This window comes from Cynocephalus volans, chromosome 15 (assembly GCF_027409185.1).
Source record: "Cynocephalus volans isolate mCynVol1 chromosome 15, mCynVol1.pri, whole genome shotgun sequence".
NCBI lineage: Eukaryota > Metazoa > Chordata > Mammalia > Dermoptera > Cynocephalidae > Cynocephalus > Cynocephalus volans.
Window position 1 is genome coordinate 77,743,794 of NC_084474.1, and position 21,548 is coordinate 77,765,341.

Below are 21,548 nucleotides of genomic sequence, written 5' to 3' on the forward strand. Positions count from 1 at the left end.
TGTAGAAAGGCAGGAAGCTCAACATAGCTTCCCTCTCGGGGATGAGGGCATCGCTCAGGAACTCATATGCTGTTTAGATCCACATCCACTCAAGAGGTTGGATTATCTTGGAAACCCCCTGAGCATCAGACTTGCCTTGGCTCTTTACTGCTTGATCATTAAGAAAACTCAGCTGCTCTGCTTTGATTACCACTACCAGCACCAGCTAATTTCTTTCTACTCCTTCTCTACCTTGTGACTTGTGTTGTTGACTCATGACTTTTGAAGCCTTGCTGCTATTTTTCCTCCTGGTGGCCTTAGTGCGCAGCCTTGCCCTGGGTGACTTTTGGGCTTCTGCCCCTTTTACCAGCTTCTCAGCTCTTTCTGACTTTGATTTGAATCCTTTCATCCATCTAGCTACATATTGTCATCACCTTTATGGCAGTCACCTCCCAGACTGCTGGTCGACCTGTGGACCAATCAGCTGTGGCCAGTGGGTGAGGTTACCCAGTGCCAGAATAATCTCACCCCTGAGAAGAGGCCTATGAGGGCTATGGGCAACTTGATGTGGTCTTTCCAGTCCTGTGGGTATAGAAATGAGCAGAAGCCACCAAATATTCACAGTACCCTTGACAGCCAGGTTGGAAAGAAGATAGGAGGTGGTTACAATCTATTATAATTAATTTTTTACATACCATGTAGCTTTATTAATTGCTTTCCATTTTCTCATCTAAAATATTAGCAACTTTAGAAAAGGAATTTAATTCTTACTGGCTCTTTTGTATATACTTATGGCCTAAAATAGTATAATTGGTCAGTAATACAAGATTAATATATATGCTTTTCAACAAATATTTAGTAATAATAAACTTGCTTCACTTTTTTTTTATTTCAGAAAAATACATTTTTTCCTGATATTAAAGTAATTTGGGGGCCTCATTGAAAAGTTGCAACATACAAAGAAATATAGGAAAGAAAAAAACCCAAAGAGATTACAGATGACAGAATTAAACATAGTACTAAGAGATATTAAATGTCAACCAACCGCAGTCTCTGTGATCTTGTGCCAGTAACTTTACTGCTTCAGGCCTCTATTTCTTCATCTAAAAGGAAGTGGGGATAATAGTCCTAGTTACTTCCAAGATGACAATGATTTGTAAAGTGCCTGCTACAGTGTTTGCTTATTACCTAGCAGGTGATAAGCAGCAATCAGTTCTCCCATTCTGTCTTACCAAGGACATCTTTTTTCGCTACTGTGCTTCTCAAGGAGAGAGAAGAAAAACCAGTGGAGTTCAAGACTCCTTCATCTCATGTGGGCTCATTTTAGGTCTCTTATCCCTAAGGGGATTCTCTTTAACTCTCACCTAACTGTGTTTACTCAAGGAACACCTCCTTGGCTCATGGAAATGCATCTTCTCATTGAGCTGTACACATGATGAGTTTTGTATGTCCAGGAAGTTTACAGAAAAGCTACAGAATGACTAGCATCAGTGGATTTATTCCCTTCTCATATAAGTATTGAGTCATAAGTAGGAGTGGAGGTTCAGTCACTGACTTTTGACATTCAGTGGAACCATTTTTGATGTTAATTCACTGAGTAATGCCCACAATAACAGGTTTAGTATCAAAACTTGTAGACAATCTAGAATCCCCTGTTTATTGAGCTTTCCTGTCTCTTGAAAATGATGTCCATCTTAAATTATTTGAAAGCATCTCATTCTCTAAAAATAAAAATAAAGCTCTAATGTATAGGATACTTTCCTATGCTTCAAGGGAAATTATATTTTTTGAGGGTTGCCAGAGTCACATGCTTTTTCTACCTGCTTTTCAGCAATTTCATTGCACATTCATTTGAGCAAAGCAAGAGAAGAGGATATCAAACTGTCCATTACGAGGCTCTTTAGCAATGCCAAGGAAAGGGTAGATGTGCACTTTGGGGGTGGGAGGAGGTAAGACTTTCTCAAATGTTATAGTGTGCAATTGCATAAGAGAAATGAATAAAAAATTTTGTTATCAAATCAGTTTTGGAAACACTACATTCTGTGGTGGTTTTATACTCTTGAGGAGCCTTATCACACATTAGCAGATGGAATCTAAGAAGCCCTGGGAAACTGTTCACTCCAGCATTTTAAAGATGGAACTTCTTTATTGGTGAAAGGTCTAATTGTTAATCAAAAGATCTGGATTAGAATTCTGTTAGGTCGAGTCCTCTGAAAAGCAGTTCCAAGATGGCATTAGTGTGCAGGGGATTTATATGGGGAAACACCTGGAAAGAACAAAGAGAAAGGAGCAGGAGACACAGAAAGAGTCTTTAGACCTTGATGTAGTCTGACATCTGTGAAAAAGAGGAGGCAGCAAGAGGAACTGGGTAGGAAGAACCTTCTAAGATAGTTTCCTCCAGGTGGATGTGGAGTCTTATGTTCCAAGTCATCCATCAGAGGAGTGCCATGTCTTGCAGGATGGGGCCTGAATTAGTTCACTTGCTGTGCTCAGTCATTAGCTGGGAGCAGCCACCAGAAGCATAGCCTCAGTGGTGGGTCCAGAGGCACAGCAGCTGGGGGTGTCATTCAACAGTGCTCCCTGCAGCTGGAGATCTACGTGGTGCATTCTCATGATGGCCAGCATTTCTAGTTGTATCCTTTGTTAAATAAAGTAAGTCACTCAAGCCTTCTGGAAGCTAAACAGTTAATCTGTCCAGTGGGGGAACTGTCTTTCTCAAGTAGCTACTGTGATGCATAGCCACAAGTAAAAACCCTATGATAAAACATTCTAGAAATATAGAGGATTGTAATTATGGGGTGGGTGAAGTCTTTTCAAGTGTATCAATGAAGAGCTGTACACCTTGGCCCCAAGGCTTTGTCTTATCCATCATTGTCCCACATCTCCCACAGGCCTGGCACAGGGCTGGGCATCTAATAGGTACTCAGTAAATGTTTGCTGAATTGTGGTAACAATTGTTGCATGTTCTCCAAGGAAGCACTCCATGACTAAGGCTGTACGTGGGATAATGATTGCACACGCTGGAATGTATTTCCTCTGGAGGGAGGCAAAGCATGGGGCAGGTGGGGTGATCTCCGCTGATGGCATCTGCGCTTGTATCTGGATCCTATGTAGCCGCTTCACAGGAAGGGTGTTATTCTTCCCAGACAGGGAAGGGCTGGGGGAAAGTTTCACAACATTTTTGCTTTGCAGTATGTTTTCTCTGTTGAATTTCTAAAATAATTCTGAAGCTAATTGAATTGTAAAGTCAATGACCAAACTTCATTCTAGGTAATTGTACAGCATCACTCCCCACCCCACCCCACCCCCGCCAAGTTCATTTTCCAGAGATGTTTACATTATTGACTGCTTTGAGTTTTACCAACTCATCCTTTCTCCCCTTTGGGGAAGTACCTGTCAGGGCTAGCATGGTTAAGGGACAACACAGGGAAGAGGAAAAGTAAAGGAGTGAAGGTGATTTGTAACTAGGTAATTTCTTAGAGAGTTGACTGTAGCTCTTCTGTTTGGCTCTAATCTCTGGATGGGTGGCGTTTTTGTCTATTCCTTCTTTGTATATTTCATTGTAGCAGCTCAGCATTTTGCACCAAGGAATGAATTTCACTGTCTACAGTATGCTGTGTTCTGGGGATACAAGGGTGAACCACCTGGTGCCCTAATGGAACTTTATGTCTAATGATGAAGGTGAACACTAATGAGAAAAACATCACATAAAAATAAAATTACAAACTATAATGACTGATGAACAGAAAAAGTGCTGAGGACCTGGAGAGCTTGCAGCCAAGGGACCAGCGGAGCCGGGGTGGGTTGGTGGTGTCAGGGATGGCCTTCCTGAGAATGTGGTGTTAAGTGACCCATGGAGAAGGGGAAGGGGTTAATCAGGCAAAGAGGCATGTGAGGGTCATATGGATTCCAGGCACAGAGAAGAGCATGTGCAGACACCTGGAGGCAGGGCCACGTTTATCCTCCCATGTTCACGTCTGTCGCAGAAGGAAGGTGGTGTGGCCGGAGCAGAGCAAGCAACAGGGGAAACTGCATGAGATGAGAAGCAGCAGAGAAATTAGGCTACGGGGTTATCCATTTGGTATCTCCCTGTGTGTGCCCTCAGTAGTCATGTACTATTGAATGTCTACTGCATAGCCAGATAATTTCTGTTGGTACGACGTACACTTGTATCTGGATCAGACACAATAGCCTCATGGTAAGGGTATCATTCTGCAAAAAAGGATAAATAAACTTAAATTCAAGGAGGAGGGTTTTAAGTTTTAGATAGAGACTGCTATGGGCCCCCTGGGGCTGTTGAGCTTTGCTAAGAGTCACCATGAGATCTTTTTTGTGAGGATCTTAAAGAACAGATCAGACAGGGGGAGGAGGCTTGGTCCCTTGATGTGGTACCGGATGAGGGGTGCAGCTCTAATGGTGTGGGTAGCCATGTGAACTCAGACCACCTCATCTTTTGAATAATCACCTTCCCTAGCTGTAAGTTTTGATGTTGGAATTCACCTATCTCTGACTATCTTTCGTTCTGATTGGGATTGAATCTACCATGACCAAAATTAGCAGAAGGGATGCGCTAGGAAAACTACTCTCTATCTGTGAACCTACAAGCCTGGGTCCACTTCTTTGAGCTGCATTTTTTCTACATGTGCGGAGCAGACAATGAGGGCTCAGTTGGGGATGTTGAATGAGGCTGTGTCATGAACCTGCTCAGTCCTCAGCTGCAAAACATTCTCCCCAAAACCTTCTGCACACTGAGAACTGCCTTCTTCCTTGGTATTTTGCACCATAGAGGCTCTTACACCGCTGCCTGGCCCAGAGGCGTTAAGTCCCAGCCCTGGCTGCTATGTCTTTCTTTAGTCCCAGCACCTTGCCTGAAATGTACAGGTGCTCAGTGAAGAGAACCTAGCATTCTTTCCTTTCCTGTGGATCCATCAAGAAGTGCTAGAGGAACTGATAAAGGACAGAGTTTCCTAGGGCTGCCTAAAACATTACCACAAATGTGGCTGCATAAAACTACAGAAATTAATCCTCCCATAGTTCTGGGGACCAGAAGTCTGAAATCAAGGTATCAGCAGGACCACACTCCCTCTGGGGGCTCTAGAGGAGAATCCTTCCTTGCCTCTTCCAGCTTCTGGTGGCTCTGGTGTCCCTTGGCTTGTGGCAGCATCACTCCCTTCTCTGCCTCTGTCTTCTCATGGCCTTCTCCTGTGTGTCCTCTCCTTGTATTTTTTTTTATAAGGACACTTGTCATTGGATTAAGGACACACCCAGGTATTCCAGGATAATTTCATTTGAGATCCTTAGTTTAATTACATCTGCAAAGACTCTTTTTGCAAATAAGGGCACATTCACAGGCTCCCGAATGTGGATATATAATTCAGGGCTCCACCATTCAGCCCACGATGGGTGGTGATTTCAGATGCATTTGATGCACCAAAATGCCTTCTTTTTGTTTTATTCATTTTTTGCCATGGTAAACCTGACCTCTTTGAAATAACATCAGAACACAGGCCCCAGTGAAATGCCATAGAGTTGGAAAAGCAGGCTGGAGAGCTCAAGATCACAGGCTCCTGGGTCAGGTGGCCTCAGTTAAAATCCCAGCACTTACCAACCTCTCCGTGGCTCAGTTTTTCCATCTGTACAGTGAGCACAATAACAGTACCTACCTTTGAGAGCTGTTCTGGGGCTTAAATAGGATAATAATTGTAAAGGCAGCTAGAATTGGCCTGAAGAAAAGTGCTTAATAAACACTCACCATTATTATGATGATGAAGCGAACAACGAAAACATATTACAAATGAGCAGGGGATGGTGAAAATGATTAAAAATCCAGGTTTGAGGGCTGGATGGTGGCTGGAAAGCACCGAGCGCTTTGGAACTGTCTGAAGCTAGGGCTTTTTTGAATTTTGATCTACCTGTGGCTACATGATATGGAAAAAAACACATTGGTGGCCCTTCCTCTCAGGGCGTGCTCTGAGCTTCTGTGTTTGCTGATTGGAGTCCTAGGCTGTGGTGGCCAAGTCAAGCAAAGGGCACTCAATTTCAAACAGAGATAGGGAGCTGCCAGGCATTACATGCAGAGAGGGCATTTCCTGGGAGGTGGCCCGCCTATGGTGGGGGGGACAGCCAGGTGCCTGACACCCGCTGCACTGGGCTGTTGGGTTCCCATGGGGAGCTTTCCTCCATCCAAGACAAGTGCTGGGTACTGCCCCTCCTGCCCTGCTGACCTCCTCGGGTCCAAGAAGTTGGTGAGTGAGCACTTCTGGGCACAGTCAGGAGCCTCGCTGGCCAAGGTGAGGCTTGTTGCTCTGTTTCTCATTACTGAGGTCTACCCTTGCCCTCTGCTGCAGCCTGGGCTGCTGGAAGCCCTTGGAGATGCTACTCCTCTGCTTGTATTTAGAGGCCTGGGCCACTACGAGTGAGGATGCGAAGAGTGCAAAGAGGCTGGGCTTGGGTGTCAGACTATTGTGTGGCTGGAGGCAAGTTTCCTAACCTCTCTGAGCCAACACATTCTGCATCTGGTTAGGGAGGATTGCATGGTACCTGACTCTTATTAGATGTTTGAAAAATGGTGACTCTGACTGATATTTGGGACATAGCATAGAGCGGAGATCTGAAAGGTTAGGGTTTGATTGCAGCTCTGACATCTTAGGTAGGTTACTTAACCTATTGGACCTCAATTTCCTCACGTGAAAAAAGCGATTGAACACCTCTCAGATGACAGTTGAGAGGTTTAAGTGAAAAAAAGGTATGTAGAGCCTTTAGCCAAATGCATGCTTCATTCTTCATGCTCAACAAACAGTAGCTATTTGATGGTCCCAGAGCACTTTGAATAATGATAATAAAATGGATGAATGTACTTTATAAAGTATACATTGTGCAATGGATAACTATTTATTGGCGCAATGCCAGCATGGTGTAAAAGCAGAAACATTCACAGCAGTTAGGAGACCCAGCTCTGTCCCCAGCTTGGCTAATTTGTAACTGGGTGACTTTGAGCAAGTTGTCTGACCTCTCTGAGCCTCAGTTTTCTTGTCTTGAAGTAAGAGAAATAGTAGCTATTTTCTTTTATGTGCCAGGAGCTGTTCCGTATATAAACTCACTTAATCCTCAGCACTCTAGGAGATAGATACTATCTGATACCCATTTTACAGATGAGGAAATAGAGGCATAGAGAGGTTATGCAGTTTGCTTTCGGTCACACAGATTACGTGGTAGAGGCCAAAGTTAGACCTGAGCCTGTATCTTGCACAATATGCTGTGAAAATACCACCAGCCTCCCTTGCCTCACAGTACTGCTGTTAGGGTCTCATATATGGCAAAGTGCTTGGAGGAGGGTGAAGCATCATACGAATAGGCCCTGTGGTCACTATTTATCTACTCAGGGTCTTGGCTCCATCCTTGTCCTTGTTTTATGTGCATGGCGCATGTTGCTCTGTAAATTGGGACTTTAAGCAGGTACGGGGCGTGATGTGTCATGCTGATATAAGTTCAGCATGGATTTCCCCATTTCTGATTTTGCACCCATTGTAGATTGGGGATCAATGAGAGCTTCCTCATGATTGTGCAGTTTGTGAGTTTATCATCATCGTCAGCAGCAAATCTTTACTGAGTCCCAGAGTTCAAGGCCTGAGACTAGGTATGACCTTAGACCCCTTCTCTTTGGTGCTCCCAAGTAGAGACTCAGAGGGACAAGAATGGGAAGCCCCTGCAGGTTTGGGGCTTAATACATGTTGAATCTGAGCTGAGGCTGAAATTCCAAGGACAGTTACTCCAAGAGAAGTCCACAGGACTGAGAGAGCTTCCTCTTCCTGTCCATGAGGCTCAAACTCCAGCTTTTGCAAAAGTAATTTAAAAGGAACCTCAAAAGAGCCCTCAAGAACATCTTGCTGAGTGAGGGACAGAGGGACTGACAGGATTCTGTTGTTTCTGGGACACTGTAAATCTCGTACAAGTGCTCACTCAAGACAAGTTGTTCTGTAAAGCCTCTCCAAAATGCCTTCAGAGTTGTGTTTGATGGCATGGGTTGACAGATGAGCCTTCGGGTTTATTTCCTTCTACACAGGACATCAATGAAAACTGAAGCAATGAATTTCTGTTAGGGTTTTTTTTTTTTTTTTCCTTTCCGAGATTGTGTGTGGGTACAAATGACTGGAAGCTGCTTGTGAGTAGTTGCATTGAGTTGCCTCATTGTATTTCAGGTTTTAACCAATTTGATTACACTAATTAACGTTTTTACTCTTGGAACTAATCAGCTTGAGTAAAGTAGATTTCCTCTCCTTTTGGTTGCAGAAGCCATTAAGGAACTCAAACATGAAAGGCAGGAAAGATCCTTTACAGGTCATATTTGTATACCATGGTCATTCATTTTCAACATTAAACTGCTTTTGCTTTCAACAGATGTGAATTTCCTTTCACCTTTCTTTTTTAGGTCTATAGAGAAAAGTAATTAGGCTATCGTTTCCAACCCCTTGGAGCATTTTATGTAATGCACAGGTGTTCTGAAGTAAAGCTCCGGTGAAGGAAAAAGTGAGTTTTTGAATGAATGGGTTTCAAGGTTATCAGAGTTAGCCTGGCCTAGGTTTGGAGAGGAAGGGTTGCTGGGGTCTTTGCTGGCTGAGATCTTAGCAGTCTTGGCAGGTAACACAGGATAAAAGGACATCCAGAAGTCCTAGCTCTTTCAATAAACAGATTTATGACCTTGAACTGGTTCCTTCTTTTCTCTTTGCCTCAGTTTCACTATCTGTTAAATGAATAGGTTGGCCTTGATTGGTGCTTTTCAAACTTAAAATCTTAAGTTTATTCATATATTACTCAAACTCCTCAATATATAAAACAGATAAAAATGGATACTGTCATTGAAGGGTGGTGGCCAGATCAGGCCACCTGGTCACCTACTAGTTCTTCCCTCTCTTCCTCCCACCTCTGAACCTTTTGGGTAGACACCTGGTCTTGAGTTCATTGATAATCTCTTCCAGTTCAAAGATCTGGAATTCTTTTTTCAACCCCTACTTTAGATCAACCTGTTTTCCCTAGTCAGTCTGCCAAAAGATAGACGTGAAAATGGCTTTATTTCATCTCTCCTTGACCAAAATTGCATAGTCCTGCTGTGATTCACTCTGAACTATTTTGACTTGGGGGAACTAATAAAAAAGTCTCATTCCCCCTTGTTGCATGTTTTTGGGGTATTTGTGGTCATAGCTCATTGTATCCTGAGGCAGTGAGCTGTTCATCAGTGGAGCTATGACACAAGAGCTGGCTATCAGTTGAAAGAGTTTTATTTATTTGATTAAACAAATACCTATTGAGAACTGTTATTCACAAACTCTAAAGTACCTCCTGCACCTTGCTGGTGGGGAGGAGAGGCATACAGGTAAGCAACGTGTGGGGTGATCTGTTTTACTAGCATAGGGTGCAAATAAGTGACATCATCTTTCATCCCCAGAGATGTTCAAGGAATATAGTAGGTTAAAGTTAACAGGGACATATGTAAAGGAATTTTTAAGAACACTTCCAGCTCTGAGATGCTATGAATTTCCAGAAAATTGGGCAGGGTGCATGCACTTTTACCATGTCGTTATCTTGCTGTCCTGTTTTGGGACCTCAGAGAAGCCAGACAGATGTGGAGGAATCCGCCTACTAGAGTAGGCGCCAGGATATCTATTGCAGCCAGAGGGGTCATTCTCAGATCTGACATTGCATCTCTCAATAGTTGGTTTGTTGGCATATTACAATTCTAGGAAAAACCCTTAAGGAAGGTCTTATATTATGAATGTAGAAAGATATGAGGTTCTGGTTTGCAAATGGTTAGTAAAGTGGAAGGGTGTAGGTTGCCTTGTGTTTATGGACTGGATATTACTGAAGGCAGGAATGAGATGCTAGTCTGAGGTATGCAGACCTGAGGACAAGACAAGGGAACTGAAACGGAGCTTGACCAAGAGCCAGATAAAGATAAGGGACCTCTCTCCTCCTCTTCCTCCTCTTCCTCCTCCTCCTTCAGGTGTTCAGAAGGAAGTCCTCGAAGCATCTCTGTATATACAGTTCCCCTTGTCTAGCTTGATGAGTCTCATCGCTGTCTGCATCTATTATTTACCACAACCTTGGGCAAGTGGCTAACCTCTTCAAGTGAGTTTCTCCTTAAAACTGAGACTAATATTTCCAGCATCAAGGTGGCTGTGGCCATTAAATGAATTATCACCTGTAAAGAAATATGAGACATAGTAGATACATAGTAGGTATTCAATACATGTCCATCCTTTCCACCCATCTTTCTCTGCTTCCCAGTATCTTAGTCCTCTTTTAAGACTCAACTAGTGTGTCACCTTCTCGCAATGCCTTCCTTGACTCTTCTTGGCCCATGTAAGTCATTCTTTCTTTCATTCTCCAAAACACTTGGTACCTACCATGATAGCACTTTTCATATTGTATTTGTAAACACGCGGGTGTCTGCATCCCCCACAACATTGTGAGTGTCTCTAAGCTAAGGACCCTGTTGGATTTATCTTTGCATACCAGGGCCTAGTGCAGTCCTTGGAACACAAAAAAGGTTCTATATACTTCTGTTGAATGACCCTAAGGGACCGGTGGTAGAGAAATAGCCAACCAATAAAAGATATTTAGGCATGATAAAGAGAAAGAAAAAGGAGGATGCATTAGGAAAGGAAGTGATTTTAAGAAATGGATGGAGACCGAGGCTGGGTGACAGTCAGATCTGATGCACCATTTAACACAGTACAAATGGTTGACAGGCCCCAGAGTGAATAATTTCCTCTTCCTCCCTAGCTCCAAGGTGAGTATTAGGGCAAGGCTCAGCCACTGACCATTTAGATTATTCTCAGTCTTGGAATGACTTTAACTTTTTTCTATCTTATATGATACATTTTTAAACAGGGCCGCAGAACTTGCACTGAGTTCTTATGGGGCTTTCTATCTGCGTGCTCCATCTGTCTGTCCATCTATCCATAATTCAACACTCAGTGAGCCCTGCTTCTGTGCCAGGCATTGTGCTGGGTATTGAGGGTGCAGACATCACCTAGGCATGGTTACTGCCTTCAAAAGCTCAGCACCTAATAAAGGAGAATGATGTTTTTTCAAGTAATTGTCAGGATCATTGTGATAAATGCTCTCATAGAGACAAAAACAAAGTGCTAGTGGAGTCCAGAGGAGTGAGTGACTTGTTCCTCCCTGAAAAACCAGAGAACACATCACATCAAAGGAGGCAATTGAGCTGGGCCCAGAAGAAAGATCTGGGAGTTGAAAGGTAGGGATGGGGAAATCACTTTCATAGTGGAAGGCCTAGAGTGAGAAAGGGCAGAAAAAAGGTTTCCCCTAGAGTGAGATGAGTTCATGAGGAGCTGTCCATTGGGCTGGAGTACAGGGTTTGAGGGTCAAGTGGTGGATTGGTGGGCTAAGGCTATACTGTGGAGAGCCTTAAGGGACATTTATAGAAGGTTGATCCTGTTTTCTAATTTAATTGACATGTGTAGAATATAGCACTTTAAAGTTTATAGACAGTACATTGCCTTGATCATCTTATTTAGTTTTTATGACAGCCCTGTGAGAGAGGCATAACTTATCCTCCATTTTACAGATGAAGAAACCGAGGCACAGAGAGGTTAGGGATTTGATCAAGGTTGCATCATTAGCAGGTGGCTGAACTGATAATCAAAACCAGGGCTTTTGATCCCAAAGTCTATGCTTTGTAAAAATTAAATATTGAAGAATAATATATACTCAGAAATTTAAAAAAAAAGAACATACATAAATCCTAAGTGTATGCTTTGAAAATTTTCACAAAGTGAATATAGTGAATAACAATCTCCAAATCAAGTGGGGGAAGTTTGACATCTTTCCCACGTTGCATTTTCCAGTTCATGAGCATGGAATATCGTTTCATTTATCTTATTTTATGATTTCCACTGTATAGATCTTGCTCATATTTCTTAGATTTATTCCCAAGTTTTTGAATTTTTTGATGCTATTATACAATCTTTTATTTACAATTTTAATTTATACTTCTTTGCTTTTGGTATAAAGAGGTACAATTGATTTTCTTATATTGACCTTGTTTCTAGATACTTTGCTAAATTCATCTGGTAATTCAATTAGTCGAACGTTATTGAACTGGTGAAGGCCTCCAGTGCAGTGCTGAGTAGAAGGGGTGATGGCAAACATCTTTGTATCATGCTTTTATTAATCTCAGCAGAAGACTTTTAATGCATACAATTGATATGATATTAACTCTAAGGTTTTTGTAGATATTCCTTGTCAGGTTAAGGAAATTCTCTGTTACTTCTAGTTTGCAAAGATAGGTACAGAATGGAATATAGATTGCAGGTGGGAGAGAGAATGGAAACAAAAAAGACCAATTATGTCTAGGACAGGAGCCACGTGAATGCAGAGAAGAAAATGCCTGAGAGAGATGTCCCGGGTTCTCTGTTTTTACAGTGATTCTCACTTGATCACTGTTGACCTCATGAAAGTTATGAAAGAGGAAAGAACACTAAGAGTTGCCAAGATTCTCTTTCTCTGGGTGCCCCAAATAGTGTTCTTTAAGATATTATAGATATTTTGTGATAAAGGTGGGGTCAAATCCATTTGGAAAAGTCTCAATACTATGTCACACTCTTGGGGAGTCACAATGCACATTAGCACAGTAAAGGCTCTGAGAATCCTGCAGCAAAAGTAGTTATTTAATTTAATATAACATAGCACCCATTCATCTATCTTCAATGCCCACAATGCCAAAAAATGAGGTTCAGAAAGAATTCATAGAGTCCCTTTTACCCATTATGGTATTTAATGATTTCCACTTATAACAAACTGTGCTATTAAGTCAGTGTATTGATGTTCCTGAGGCTATAAACATACACTTCTCTTTCTCCCATATGTTCAAAGCCCTTTGAGAAATAGACCTAAACATCAAAAAGGGATCAAAATGTCACCTCTATTGCTGGTAAAGCTAGACTGAAGGAAGCTGTATGTACTGAAGTCCAGATTGGGTGCCATACTTTTATAATTCCACCGAAAGATAATCAAGGAATATATGGGAGGAGAAAGATTTGGGAAGTAAGGAAAACCTAAAAATGTGGAAGTTTGAAGGACAAAAGAAGACAGGCCGCTTGTTCCAAGTGTTAAGAAGCTGCCATTAGTCTGTCTTTAGCTTCAATGTTGATTTCTTGGTGTTTAGGAGAGTGAAGAGCAGGGCTATGATTAGGCTGGATGTAAAGAGGATGGAATTGGAAAGATGAATCATTTTCTCAGGGACCCAGGCAAGGAAAAGTTGTGGGCTGGGGAGGATCCAGCAGCCCTAACCTTACCATGTCATTGACCTGTCCTGCCAATATTCACTTCTCTATTTTCCTTGCCCTCTAATCAACTCAGTCATGCATGATGTGCTGATGCTTAGCCGTAGAGGAGGAGGAGGAGAGGATGGAGGCTGGCGGCCACAGGCTTCTGTTCTGCACTGAAGGTAGAAATGGTGATTCTAGAAGGGGAACTTGGTGACGCAAGTGGAAAACCAAGTGGCAACTCTGGCTGTGAGCAATTTTCTAGTCCTGGCTCTGCTGAGCCATGGGCATGACATTAAATTTGCTATTGGTAGAGCTTTTAACAGTTGAGCATGAGGGCCCGATAAGCCATCTGTATAGCATCTCAGTGAGGAAAGCAGAGTTAACCTCATGGCCACTTCCCAAGGCCAGCCCCAGTGTCACAGTCAGAGAGTAGAGCAGATGAGCTCCAACCCCCAGTGGCCCAGCTCCTCTCTGTGCCAGGCTGGCTGTCTCCCCACAGTGCAGGTTCTGTGGTTTAACACAGCGACGCCTCCCTGAGAGATGTGCTGGAACAAGCCTAACGCATGCCCTGGTTAATGCTCTCATTGTTTGGATACAGATATCGGAGTCATGGTAGATTTCACCCTGAGGAGACCAGGTTGGTATGGGGATTCCTATTATGTCCTTTGACTTATCTTGGGGTGACCTTGGGAGGAGATTCAATCAGTCCTAAACCAGAACGCCCCATCCTTTTTGTGAAGTGGGAGAGTTCCCATGCTGGATTCTCAGCAAATTGGAGAGGGGGACATGATGACACCTGCCTTGGAGACATACCAGGTAAGTCTTCCTGAGTTTAGGTTCATCCCATGTGTGGGCTAGAGCCCCCTGACAACCTCTAACTCCTCAGAAAGGCTAATAATAGCAAATTCCTCATGGTATATTGTGGGAATCCTAGGAGGCAATGTGTGTAAAATGATGTTCCTAGCGCATACGGAGTAGTCAATACAGGTGCAAAAAATATTAAACTCACATTTCCTTGTCATCAACATTGTAATAATTTGTAGCATGCTCTACACTTTATAAGTATTGTTTCCTATTTTAACATTACCCTGAGAATTGGGCAAGAAATGTCCTGTGTCACATGGGAAGAAATATGCTCATCTGAGCTTAGTATCCAGCCTCAAATTCTACAGCTGAGTCATGTCATTGATTCACTTTCTACTGCCCAATCTGCCAGATGCACTATTGTTCTAGTGCTGGATGTCATGGGGCTGTGAAGGAGAAATCAATTTTCATCAGGAAGCCTTTTCGTGCTGGGAGTCATGCTGGGCATGTGCTTGATGAGTGGCTCACGGTTTCAGGCAAACAACCTTGTGTGTTTGTGAAACTAACATCAACCCACCCAAGAGGGCCAACCTGGTAATAAATCCTGTTCCTGAAAGGTCTCTTTGGCTTACTCTGTAGAGGGGTTTGAGCTGTGCCTAGACCAGGGATCCTCAACACTGGGTCTGCCCTAGATCAATTAAAGGTTTCTGGAAGTGATTCAAGAGGTTGGTATTTTAAAAAACTTCCTTAGGGACCTCTAATGGGCAGCAGGGTCAAGAGGTCTTGGTTTCAGAGGGGCAGGGGTCCCCGCCTCTAAGAGGTGGGAAATATCTCCCTCTTCCCCTGCCCATGACAGCATCCCCAGCCATGCGCCAATGCCTTGGCCACTGGCTTCCCTATGGGAGAATTCAGAATGCTCAGTCCATTCATAATGAGGATATCAGCTCCCAAAGGAATATTATATCTCTCTCTCTGGTTGATACTGCATTTATTAATAGCAACTTCCTATCTGTGGATGGAAGTAGCTCAGCCTTTTCAAGTACTTTGCAGAGCCCATTGGCTGAGTTCCCAGAAACGTCAGATTCTTCCTCCATGAACTGATCATGGCAGTGATCAGTATGTACTTCATTATTTACATTATATACATGAGGAAACCAAGGCTCAGAGAGGTGCTTTGACTTGCTCAAGAAGTAGGGGTCCTGTCCATGTCTGGGTGCTTCCAGAGCCCATTCTTTCCATTCTACTGTATCTCAGGGTCTTAAAGGCTTCCTGAGGTCCCAAGGCCAGTCCTCCCTTCTGATGCTCATCCTCTCTATAATGTTCTTTAACAGTGGCCTTCAAGCCTCTGCTTACACACCTCCAGCACAGGGAACTCACCTGCTTCCAAGGCATTTCATCCTCTATTCAGACAGCACTGATGTGGAGGGCTCCTTAACTCCTCATCTGGATCAAAGCGGGACACACACAGAATAAACAAACAAATAAGTAAATAAATATGTGAATGAATCGAATGGACATCTATCTCCTAGTACCTTCCACTTGTGGGTCCCGATTCTATCCCTTAGAATAATAATAATAATTAAGGTTTATTGAACAACTGGTATGTTCCAGTTACTGTGCTAAATGCTTTACATTTATTATCACATGAGAACCCCGAAGTTAAGAGAAGTTAAGTGACCTGTTCAAGGTTGCGAAGGAAGTGCTGGGATTAGAATCCAGGCAGCCTGACTGCGGAGTCCCCAGTCTTAACGACTGCAGTCCACCTCCTCCTAAGTCCTATGTATGCAAGCAAAATGGAAGACTTGGATTGTTCCACTACTTCCCATGTGTTGCTCTGGGCTGTGGAATGTTTGCAGAGATGGGTTTGGGCCTTTGCTGCTCTCTCTTCCCTTCTCCAAATGCGTACTTCTAATTCCTTTCTCCTTCCTCCAAGTCCAGCCCCACCAGCCTGCCTGACTCAAGGCCAGGACCTTCCTCTGAACTGCGTTCATCCATCCTCTAACCCAGAGCCATGTGCCTTTCAGTCCCTCAACTCCAGAAAGGGATTCTCTCAAGAGGCTGGCATAGTGTCAGGAATGTTCTCATCTGTTAGAGACAGTGGACCAGGGCTCTTTTCTGTGATGAGAAGGAGGGGCTCAGAAATGGCTTCCTGCTCATGGCTGATAATAGCAATAATAGTAGTAGCTGATATTCTGGGCAAGTATCATGTGTCAGCTGAGTCATGTGCTTGTGGTGTGACCTCAGTAAGTCCCAGGGCCTCTTGACCTTGGAAATGGCCTGAGAGCCTGGCTCTGATGAGGAAAATGTTCAGGCTCAGGCCACCCAGTGATCAGAGCCTGGGCTCTGGAATCAGACAGACCTGGGTTCCAGTGATAGCTCTGATGTTCAGGAGTTGAGTGACCTTAGAAACATTACCCAACCTCTCTGGGCCTTGGCTCCTCACCAGGGTTGCTATGATGATTACATGATGTCATTCCTTCGAATGCCTAGCACACAGTGCCTGGCATGGGTGAGCCAGTAGAAATGGAGAACTACCAACTAGTGCTATTAATATTCACAGTTTGCCTCATTAAGTGCAATTCCAGGTGGACCTCACAATTTCTATGCAGGTGGGGTTTTGTGGTTTCTGCAAAAGTAGAGCTATCTGGAGAGGTCATAGGGTCCTCTTGACGCTTGCCTTTTGACCCCCAGCCTGTGTGCATGAGGAGGCTGGTCGGCCTCCAGGAAAACTCAGTGTGTTTATGTGTTTACTTCCTCTTAACATGTCTGAATAAGGGGTTGGCTGGTTGGCTCAGCTGGTTAGAGCTCAGTGTTATAACACCAAAGTCAAGGGTTCTGATCCCCGTACTGGTCAGCCACCAAAAAAAGAAAGAAAACAAAAAACCACAGTATCTCTTAACATGTCTGAATGACTCGATGTTTCTATTGCCATGTTGTTTAGTTTTTCTTCTTTTCAGAAAGGGGATGTTCGGGCTGAAGCTGAAGAAGAAGAAGAACAAAGGAGAGAAGGGGTTAATTCTAGCCAACAAGGCTGCACAAGGTAAGGCTCAGGGGTGGGGTGCTGACCACTCCCCGGGGGGCCTCACAGAGCGCACCCCTCCTGGGCTGAGAAAGCGGTTCGCTCTCCATTACAGTGAGGGGTGTGTGCTGCCTGCTGGCTCTTCAGACCTGCCCATCACAGCTGTGGGCCCAGGGCAACTCCCTGGGGCCCTGTCATCAGGTCAAACAGGGGTGGACTGGCACCTGCTGGGCCACATAAGGGGTCCCCGTGAGGAGGCAGCAACGGGATTCAAGCTCTGTTTCTGTTTAAATTTGCTCTATGGCCCAGGACAAGTCACTCAGCGGCTCCAAGTCTCAGTTCTCCCTTTATCAAATGGGCATGATGTGGGTGACTGGGCTGACCTGGCAAGGCCAAGGGGAGGGTCAAATAAGATTTTGAAAATAAGAGTGAGGATCACAGCTCCCGTGAGGGAGGCTTTATGAACATTGTCTTATTTAACCCCTTCACCATGTCACCAGGAGGTATTGTCACCCCAGCTTTACAAAGGAGGTTAGAGATGCAGGAAAGTAAATCAAGTGTGGAGAAGACTGGCTGCAGAATGTGCAAGGTCCTGTGCAAAGCCATTGTTAAGGAATTACTAAGAATTCCAGGATGATGACAGCAGAGCTTAAACCAAGTGCAACGAGGTCCTTCTGAGGGGGGCCTTGTGTGGCTGCATCCATGAATTGTCCCTGAGTGTGGGAGGGACAGAGCCCAGAGGCAGTGGTGTTGGGATGTGAACCCAGGTTGTCTCACTTGCCACTCTTAGAATGGGCTACTTCCTTCTCCAAAAGAACAAAGCCTTCAGTTACACTGTAAACCCATCAGTGGAAGCCATGCCCTGCACTGGGTAGACACGTGGTGTTCACTGAATTGAATTGGATCCAGTGGAAAGGTCTGGGTGGTCCCCTGGAGACTTCTCCTGCTGGCTGGCTCTGATAACAATCAGTTCAAGGCTAGCTTTCTGGACCATTCCTAAACCACAGTGGTACAGTGGGTCTGGTTAATCGTCACTACTCGGTCTGCTTGGTGGTTGGGGTCCTCCTTCTACTATAGGTGTCCTGGGGCTTTATGCCCCACCTAGCACCACTCCTTTCCCTCAAGTGAAGCCTATTCTTATGGTAGAAAAGTATAGAGACTCATTCATACAAAGGTGTTGATGATAGTGACTAAGAGTTACCCTTGCATGGGAAGGGAGGGGTGTTACATTTTCAGCGGCACAAGGCTTAAAGCATAATAGAAGTACTTGTCTGCTCAGTCAAATTGACGGCATCATGGAGTGTGTAGAAAAGGCTCTGGAGTCTTTCTTGGCATCCTTGAAATTATAACACTGTGATAGGTCCTGAGGATACAAGTTTGAATAGGCTAGATCCCCTCCCTCAAGGACGTTATAAAAAATACTAGTACTTATGACATATTTATTAGATCTCTGCTGCTTTTTACCTGACATATATCATTCATGACTCTGGAAAGTAGATTGTATAGCTCCTATTTTACAACAGAGGTTCAGAGAGGGTGAGTGGCTTGCCCCGTGTCACACAGCCAATATGTGGAGAAGCTGGCCCCTGAGCCCAGGCCAGTCTCACTCCAGAGCCTGGGCTCTCCTCCCCTGGGCAGCCTCCAGTCAGGAGCCTTCACTGACAAGCTGGTGGAGATTTAGGGCCCTCCACCACAGGCATTTCAGAGGAGCTGGCTCCTGTGGCTCATTCTAATTATAGTCTTCAGCCCACAAAGCAAACAGGGCAGAGAAGAATCAGGTCCCTCCTGGAAAGTAAATAGCATCCATCCTGCTGGTTAGAGGCCAGCCATGCAGGAGACTGACAAAACTAAGTCAATAGAACAGAGACTTTGGTCTTTCCTTCTTGGCTTGACCTGGAAACATAGGGCTTTTCTGGGTGATAATGTTTGGAAATTCTCAGTCTTTGGCTCTTCTATCTGTGTATTTTGAGGCATTGTGGCTAGCTATGCCCTAAGTTCTTAAAATTCTCATTACCTAAATTCATCCACTAAGTAGTTACCCAGCAAATAGTTATTGGGTTCTTTCCGTGATCATCCATTCATCCACTTATTCAAAAATGTTAATGGAATGTCTGCTAAGTGCCAGGCCTGGGCTAGGGTCTGGGTATATGAGGGTGGACACTGGATAGTCTGGAGAGAGGACAGGGTTAGGTTTGGTGAGATGGAGAAAAGAGAGAGAGACCCAAGTCAGGAGCCATTTCTGCCAAAAGGTTCATTCCACTAATGTGGAGAGGAGACTGAACCAGATCAGTTCCCATGAACTAAGGAAAGCACCGGGTTTATAAGACTTTTAGGGAGGGTTCAGACAGAGTAATGGGCAAATTTGAAATCAGTGGTATGCAAGGTGACACAGCCCTTGTGGTCCGATGACATCTGGTAGGTTAAGTCATAGGCTCTTGATTAGCCACTATCTCAGTACAAAGCATTCCAGCCCGAAGCCTGCTAGACACAGCCCAGCCCACAAGATGTTCCCTTGATGATAACGGTAATGTTTACCCCTTCCCAGGAGAGGAATCTTAGTTCCCGCAGCAGAAAAGAAAAAGGGGAGCGGGAGAAGGGGGAAAGTTGCTGACCTGGCTGTGCTGATGCCAAGCTAGCCATGAGGCCTAACAGGCAGCCCTGTGTGGGACTCTTCTGTTACCACTCTGGATCTGTTCTCCACCCTTCTCCGCCTGTTCTCTGTCTCAGGACGCTGACCTCCACGGATGCCTGACCCAGGTCCCTCACCCTCTGGCTTCAGGCTGGGTCTGGCCAGTGGGGTGGCCCAGCAGGAGGTCTGAGGAGGGAGGAGCAGGGGCAGGATCTAGTTGATCATGCCCCTCAGCTGAAGGAAGGTCACCCCTCCTTGTAGGTGGGCTGTCTCCACCAGATGTCCTCTCCTTCTAGGTTCTAGTAACTGCTCTTTCTCCTCATTTTGGGGGCTTACGAGTGGAAACAGCTTGGCTGCTGCCAGCTCAGATAACCACACAAGCTTTTGTGGTTTTCCTACACCCACACCTTTGTAAAAAGCCCTCAAATTATCCTATTCTGGATGTGCCATCTGTTAGCTATGGGACCCTGACTGAGGTACCTGCATTCCAAGCTGAGAAAAGTGCTATAAAGAAAGTAGACAGCGGGCTGAAAAGGAGGCTATTGGGGCATCTCTTTTAGTGTAGTCAGAGAGGGGTTTTCTGAGGAGGTAACATTTAAGCTAAAATGTCAAGGATGAGAGGGAGCCCACCAGGGGACAGGCAAGGAGAGAGCAGTTCTGGTGGAGCATGCCTGTGAAGAAAAATCCCAAGCAGGAGAGGGCTCGTGAAGAGGGGAGGGGGAAGCAGGCAGAAGCGAGATCAAGCAGGGCATGAGTCATGTGTGGACTTCGGATCTGTCCCGAGTACAGTGGAAAGCCATGCAGCAGTTTTAAGAAGAAAAGTGGAAATGATCTGGTTTGATTTTTAGAGGATCACCCTGGATTTTCCATGGGAAGAGGGCCGGAAGGAACATGGTAGTAACTCAATGAATGAATGAATGAATGAAAGCTATAGAAGCTTTAGCTGATTGCCTTTCTACATCCGGATCTATCTCACTCTCCAGAGCACAAGCCCTTGGAGGGAGGGGCCCGTGTTTTGTTAATTCCTGCATCCTCAGTATCTAACCTAGCACGGCTTCTGGCATGTATAAGGTGCCTAGGAATGTTCACGGGAAGCTTGGATCTATGACGGCACGTCCTCATCCTCAAGGCCTTTGTGTCAAGTAGGGGAGCAAGTATTTATTTGGTCTACTGCTTCAAGGAGCACATCCACGCACAAGCATTCCTTTTGACATCTCTGCAGCACCGCCCCAAGGTCTTTAGTTTCCTGAGTATTAAGAGCAGACTTCCATTCGTTCAGTGATCCTGTCTGTAGCTATTGAGCACCTGCTAAGGCCAAAGCTCTGTGCATGAGCTCCTGTGACACGGGTTGCATCATCGCGTTCTCTCTTCTGATTTGGGACTGTTTTGCATGGTTTGCTGATTAACGTCAGAACCAAAATACATCAGAGCTGAAAACTGTCTCAGAGATGATTAAATTGACGGGTTTATAAGCTGAGTCCCATGGAGTCCTGGGATTCTGAGAAGTGGCTTCTTAAACATGGGGGTGAAGAAGAGGGTAACAGCAAAGCCCCGTGAGAGGCTCCATGCCCCCCATTCCACCCCTTGGAACGTAGAACAACTTGGTATGGATAGACTTGAGTTATATATTGAATTTTAGTATAAAATTACACTTATGAAAGGGTTTCTGTTACTTTGAAATTTTTAAACCTACTTTTCCTGTCCAATCCTTTTGTTTCATAGGCAGGGAAAAGAAAAAGCCAAGAAATTGTGGGTGACACTCAACTCACTCAATTTGGAATCCACAGGCTTGAGCACCTGCCATGCACCTGGCAGGCACTTGCTGGGG

The 21,548-nt window shown here is 44.5% G+C and overlaps 1 protein-coding gene across 1 annotated transcript in view; it reads left to right on the top strand.

Annotated features, from left to right (window-relative positions):
- Window positions 1–17,036: 17,036 nt before the first annotated feature.
- FER1L6 (fer-1 like family member 6) overlaps window positions 17,037–21,548 on the top strand; it is a 127,007-nt gene continuing 122,495 nt past the window's right edge. The window contains exon 1 of the mRNA XM_063079710.1: window positions 17,037–17,112. Coding sequence (XP_062935780.1) covers window positions 17,037–17,112 — 76 coding nt within the window. The remainder of the gene's footprint in view (window positions 17,113–21,548) is intronic.